Here is a 6,771-nt window from a genome sequence, read left to right as displayed (position 1 = left end):
GTACAATTTATAATTTAAGGGTAATCACAACACCTTTGGTAAAACATGATAATATTAACAATTGTTATAAAGTTCAATCCAAATTTTAGTAGCTACAAAAATATCATATTTAGGTTATTATACTTACATGCAAAGTATGTGTAGTATTTTCCTTTATGCACGTGAATATTTTTTTTTCAAGATATAAAATCTTTAACATATTAAGTTTTTGTGTACAAATTTGACTATTGGCATAAAATAAATTAAGATACTATATATTGAACACAATTAAGTAATTGGTAATTGTAGAAAATGTTTATTGTGTACAAAACAATTAAAATTTTATTGTACATTTTACAGTTATAAAATCTCTAAAGATGGTAGATTATCATATTTAAGCTAAGTTGTTAATATAATATTGACTAAGAAACCATATAAAAAAATTAAGCAATTGTTAGTTGTAAAAAATGTTTATTTTATACAAAGCAATTAAAAGTTTATTAAACTCTGAAGATGGAAGATTATCACATCTAAACTAAATTGTTACATATTTTATTTGGATTGCGACAATAAGAAGTGGAAATTTTCTATGTTCTATCAAACCAGCGTATACAACAAAACCTGACCAAAATATATACTAAAACATTATGATTTGGATACAACAAATTTTTATCAATTTCAGTAGTTGAAAGCCTTTTTGTTATATATTTTTATAATTATCAATAATTTTTTTGAAGTTTTCTTATTCAATATGACATAATATAGTGAATTTAATCATCAATTTAACCTTTTGTTTTCTCATTGATTGTTTATAACCTTTTGTCTTCTTATTAATTGTGACTTTCTTCTAAACCAATACGTATATAAAATAGTTAGCTTTAATTATCATGCATAAGAATATAATAATTGCAAATAAATTTAACACATACAATAATTTGAGATGCAGAAAATGATTGGTGAATATAGTTGTAAGTGGATAGTTTTTAATTTTAATTACCAACATTTTTGAGATGTAATTTATTAAAACTTTTCATTTTTTTATTATGATTGAAATGCAATAATTCTAATTAAAAGACATGAGGGTAATTTAGGCATAACAAAAACTAAAATCAAAATATGCTTATACTTACACTTTCTACTGCTAAGATTCATCATACGTTTTATATAGTAATAATTAAATATCCACTTTACATAAAATCACAGGAAATTACGTGGATATTTTAAAATATTAGACAGTCATGCAATAATGTGCAAACACTGCAAAGTCAGGGGAGGTCACTAGTGATTTATTCTTTTCTTTTTTTTTTTTGGCTTGCATTTTGCGGTTGACTTTGCAATGCACTTGATGCAAGTTACTTCAATAGAAAGGAGCTGAGCTTTCTTGTTTGCGTCTATTTTTCTTTTGGTAAAATTCTTTGAAGAAAGTGATTTGTTAAATATTTTAAAAGGAAATTTTGTTCTTTAAAGGCTTTGAGAACTGCTGCACAAATTGATTATCAAATTTAGAATAGCATAACAGTAAACTTTAAAACATATTGACCTTTGACAGATGCAAAGGCACTGGCTTCCCAAGAACTTTTAGTCGAATTTAGAAGATTTTGAGTTTTTTTTCTTTTATTAAGATCCTGAGTTAGTCAATTTATTGCTAATTGGTTTTCAAGATGAATATCAAAATTCTTTATGGTGGTATTCGAGTTAGATTTCAGCTTTTATTCATGAAGATGTTTATCGTTACATTCTTTACTGGGCTTTTTCCCCATATGAAATTCACCTAAATCAAAAGATGACATGCAAAAGTTCCTCACAAACTTGCTCAAACTTTTTCAGTCTGCACGAAATTGACATGAATAAGCAAGGGCAGTGCTTAGGATTCTAGCCCTCTATAACAAAGGCAATAACGAATTTGGTAATACACATAGTCGAATATCAGATATGATGTGTCCATGAGCACAAGGGCCAACAGACAAGAGATAAAGACGATCACCACCACGAGGAGCCTGTCGTCGGTAATCACGACTTTCTGCACTAGTAATGCTTGACCAGCTGCTGCGATTGTGAAGACCGCAGAGTTGAAGAAGGCAATGACGACCGTCACATAGTAGAAGGGCAGGGAAACATAAAAATCCTCAGTTTCGAATCGCATAAAGATGATCACAAGCAGAGGCCCCATGGTGAACAGAGCGGAGAACAGCCCTGCAGCTAAGTAGAACATCAACAAGCCGAATTCCCAGGGCCGGTTCTTGAGAAAAATGGCCTCTCCAGTCGTTTGATCGAAACCTCCAGGTACAGTAAAAATTGCAGCAAAGTTTATGGTACCAATGAGGACAGACACAATCAACACAGCGTTGGCCAATTCTTTCACAGTTTTCTCAGCACTTTCACGTAGGCTTGCATGTTTCGTCTCGAATAATTGTTTTGCTGTCTTCCCATCAGAATTTTGTAGTTCCCAGAGATATGGATAACAGTCATATTGAACCCGCTGTTGAGCCAAAGATCAATCATAAGTTGCAAATATCCGGAAAAGAAAATAAAACAATATACAACAGGCAATGCAATACTGGTATTAATTTAATTTGGTACCTTAAACCAGAGGAATTCCCACATCATTTGCTGAAAAACTCCAGGGGGAGTGCTGGGAGGGGATTCCAGGCGTGCTGCGAGATGTATAATGCTATTTCCTTCGTGATCAATATCACTTAGCATCATGTCCATGTTAGTACTACTAGTCATCAAGTAGTCGTACAAGAACCATTTTTTCTCCTCCACTGCAATTTGCAGTATATTCCTTCCTTTTCCATCGAAGGTATATGCAGCTTCAGGGTAGACACTGAGGATTTCCTGAACTACCTCAATGATGCCCAGTCTCGTTGCTTGTATTAGTGGATCTGGCATACTATTTTTCTTTTCTGATGATATCCCGAACTGGCTGCCTTCATGATCTTTGTCCTCTGTATGCACATAGTGGCTCCAATCTTCTCTTCTGATTAACCTTTCTGCAAGCATTAGTGCAACTGCATGGCTTTGCTTTGCATCATCAATTTCTTTAAGCCAAGGACAACCTATAGGCAAATACATCAAATTGGGTAAGCCATTAATGAGTACTTCAAGATCCATTACATGTCCTAGGCTTTTTTGTTATTTTTAGCATCTATTATTTTGGCACCAATCTATTGGGTTCTTAAAAAGAAACAGTTTGAGGAGGTTCAATTGGCGAAATGAATTTCTAGACTTGCAATTGCTTGTTTACACATTTTTTCTACAGCTTGCCGACGAATAAAAGATATGTGAAGTAAAAGGAAATTGAAGAGAGCATGCAGACCCAGCTTAATACCACTGGAAAACTAAATTCTTACATGCTAAATTCTTACATTAGGCATGATCATGGTTCGAAGACTCGGCCGAGACCGAGACGTCTCGGCCGAGTCGTAACCGTCTCGGCCTAGGCCGAGACGATACCGCGACGAATCGCGACCGAGATACTCGTCTCGCCGAGAAATCGGCCGAGACGTCACCGCGACGGGTTGTCACGGTCGAGTCACCCCAAGTCTCCCCGAGTCATCCCGAGTCAAGGTGAATTTAACAAAAAATCTATAGAAAAAAAGCAAAAAAAGAATTAAAAAAGGGAAATTCGAGGACCTCTCTACTGCCTATATCGAACCATGGCTAGTACTGATGATCCTTCATACGGGGAAAGAAATGCGAGTGATGGGAAATAGAAACAAATTTGCCACAGTACTATCACGTGAAAAGATGCGTTTTCTTTTCCACCTTGGAGGTGTACTACCTTCACTTTACTTTGAAGGTACTACCTTGAATAGTCCACGTTAAACATACTACCTTCACTTTACTAAATTATTGGACTAGTAGTGTTGCAGAACGTAGTAATCCTTTCCGTTTCCTTCAATTCTTCTTCATGGTAACTTAACTCTGTCTTCTTGCAGAGCTTTGGAATTCCGCCCTCTGAAACAAAGTAGAATGTTGCAAAAAGATAGTGCCCAATGGAGTCATTTGGCCATACCTCCACAGAGATAACCCAGATGGTTGTGATTCATGTCCTTTTTGCCTTGTTCTCCCTTGCCTTGTCAAGCTTCAGCAGGTAATTGATTTTCTTATTGTACCTTCAGATATTCTGCTTGTAAGGTGCTCTAAGACATTAGAGTTATTAAAAGAAACTGATCCATTACAAGGGCCAACTGTAGCTTTCCCAGACAGTCGTTTCACTTATGATATGAATATACAGATTGGTTTAGGATAGAGTGTTCATCAATTAATAACAAAAGTAGTGGTAGCTTCAGGATTCATCAAGTGAATAGAATAATAGAAAAACCTCCCATCATACTCAGTCTTCATGAGAGTGGGGGCATAAGTACTGATGGTTTTGCAATGTGTAGACTAAATAGCAGTAAAGAGATGAATAAAGCGAGGGAGGGGAAATGGGAGGTGAGTCCCAAGGTTTTGGGTGAAAGGGAAGCAGAAAGAAATGGAGTGGATTTGTTTACAGCTAGAATGAGGTGGTGGATTCTCATCTGAGGGCAATCACGACATTATTGCTTTGCTCATGTGTTGTTCAGTTGATGCCAGTAGGGAATTCTTGGGGGTCTAGGTTGTTTAGCATACTTTTTTTTATATTATTAACAGTTTTTAGAATATTAAATGCTTTAAAATTTGCGTCTCACCGAGACCGTGACCGATATGCCGAGACCGATGTGGAACGTTCCGGGCCGCGACCGCGACTTTGAACCATGGGCATGATAAAGAAACTAATTTACTCAAAGGAAATAAGACCTTCTTGTAACTACGAAGGTAGGCTAGACTATGCTTCAACTCTCAAAAGAAGAATTTGGGAAAACAAAATTTTATCAACATATTCTATCATCACTAGCATGAGTGCATATGTAGTAGATGCAAGAAGATGCTTTACCCAAGATATAATTGACAGAAGAAGATCTGTCCAATTTATGAATGGAAGCTGAATTGCTTGGTTCTTCTGCACTGTTGACAGGTTGCGATTCCTTGTTCAAGACCGGAATACCTGCCAGCAACACAACGAAATGATAGTATCACTCTTTCAAAATTTTGAGGGCATTTAAAGCCTGCTTCCTCGAAAAAACCAGGTGGCAGATAAAATGGTTGGATCTGCATTGACTTCAAAATCATATCACATTCAGCCCAATGATTATTGTCAATTTGCCCAATCAGCTATGCGGGTAGAGTACTTAAGTACTTGAAAAGAATTATGTTGCAACTTGCATGCGGGTAATAATACAGCACCTACACCAATAGATTATAGCCCGGAGTATATGCAGAGGAATGAGGGACTTCCTCCCAAGATCGTTGAGCGTGTAGGCAGAAACACTCCTGAAGGACTCTGGTTTTGCAGCCAAAAGATGTAAAGCAGTTTTTCCTTTTTCATTACGTTTGCCAGCAAGATCAGGATACGACTCCAATATGCCAATTGCCAAACCTGTTTGATACAATAGAGCGAAAACTTGAAAAGGACTAACATTTAATGCAACAACATCCCACATCATATTCCACCAGCATAGACCTAGACAAAAGATAAGATAGCATAATCTGATAAACTGAACAAGCATAGAGTTCAAATTCAGCAACAAACTTGATTACTTTTGCAGAGACAATCAAAATTTTACTTGATAGAGAAGCTTACTGTAATATCCTCCAATTACAGCAGCATGAAGGATTGTGCATCCATCATTCCTCCTCATCATGCAATCACCGATGTACTTTTCCAGAAGTGAGAAAACTTCCTTTTTCCCACATGCAGCAGCCACAAAAAGAGGGGTTTCACCCAGTTTGTTTCTCTCAGACACTAAATCCTTTTCTGTCCTTAACATGATCTCTGCAACATCCTTGTGGCCAAATCTTGCAGCTTCATGCAATGCAGTGTGGCCATTGACATTCTTTGCCTTCAGATTTTCAATTGTCACAAGACCATCCTGGAGAAGTAATCTGAAGGCATCCACATTTCCGCAAATGGCCAGAAAATGGAGAACAGTATCACCACGTTTATCAAGTGGTTTCACACCTTCTTCCCTCCAGAAACTGCGAAAGGTTTCTACCGACTGTTTTTTTCCCTCTAAGACTGCTCTATAAGCAGCAGATCGGTTGCTCCTATCCTCGTTGATTCTTGAGCTTGCCATTTTTGGATAGGCACAGAAAAAAATTCTTATGAGAGTGCTGTATCAAGTAAATCATCCATATATAGCATCAGAATTTCGTGTATGCGAAATGCCAAATTGGTAATGTACCACTCAACAAAAGAAAAGCTTGGAGGAAATGACAAGCAAGGAATTGCTTTAGTGCCAAAGGTGGACATTAAAAAACACTAAAAAGATTACCACGATTTGGAAGAATCTTATAAAATGGTTTAAAAGCTTGAACATTGGCCCCTCCAAAATGTGATAATGGAAGCTCTTAGTCTCAGACCGCACCAACTGCCAAGCCTGCTTTTACTGTATTGACCTTCAAACACAAGGAAAGAACAATGCCCACCCACCCCCCCTCCGACTCCTCCGACTAAAGTTTGGTGTCATATTTTTGTTGCATTTTTACCCATTGACTAACGGTCAACACTAACGATTGAGCAAAAAAGATATTGATGACTTCAAAATAATAATTAGTGGAAACAATGTTGGAGAATATCCTTTTTTTTTTTTTTGTCTCGGGAGGATGTTCGTACTCCTTACAAATGGAATCCAACCACTTGAGAAAATCACATGCTCTTGAAATATATTCTATAATCTAAAATCAAATCATTTCATGCATAAAAAA

At 36.5% G+C, this 6,771-nt stretch overlaps 1 protein-coding gene across 2 annotated transcripts; it reads right to left on the bottom strand.

The window, feature by feature from the left end:
• Window positions 1-1,776: 1,776 nt before the first annotated feature.
• LOC113718978 (uncharacterized) lies at window positions 1,777-6,478 on the bottom strand. Of its 2 annotated transcripts, XM_027243925.2 has the most exons (6): window positions 6,339-6,478; window positions 5,648-6,177; window positions 5,255-5,527; window positions 4,901-5,011; window positions 2,560-3,038; window positions 1,777-2,458 (listed from the first exon to the last, which is right to left on the bottom strand). In XM_027243925.2, exons 2-6 carry the CDS (start codon window positions 6,138-6,140, stop codon window positions 1,844-1,846), a joined length of 1,971 nt encoding a protein of 656 aa, XP_027099726.1. In that variant the 5' UTR covers window positions 6,141-6,177; window positions 6,339-6,478; the 3' UTR covers window positions 1,777-1,843. The 2 variants fall into 2 exon arrangements, with proteins under 2 accessions (XP_027099726.1, XP_027099727.1); XM_027243926.2 differs by having other exon boundaries at window positions 5,255-5,443; window positions 5,648-6,478.
• Between the last annotated feature and the right edge of the window lie 293 nt (window positions 6,479-6,771).

Source organism: Coffea arabica, chromosome 11e (genome assembly GCF_036785885.1).
Source record: "Coffea arabica cultivar ET-39 chromosome 11e, Coffea Arabica ET-39 HiFi, whole genome shotgun sequence".
NCBI lineage: Eukaryota > Viridiplantae > Streptophyta > Magnoliopsida > Gentianales > Rubiaceae > Coffea > Coffea arabica.
This window is presented reverse-complemented; position numbering and strand designations above follow the sequence as displayed.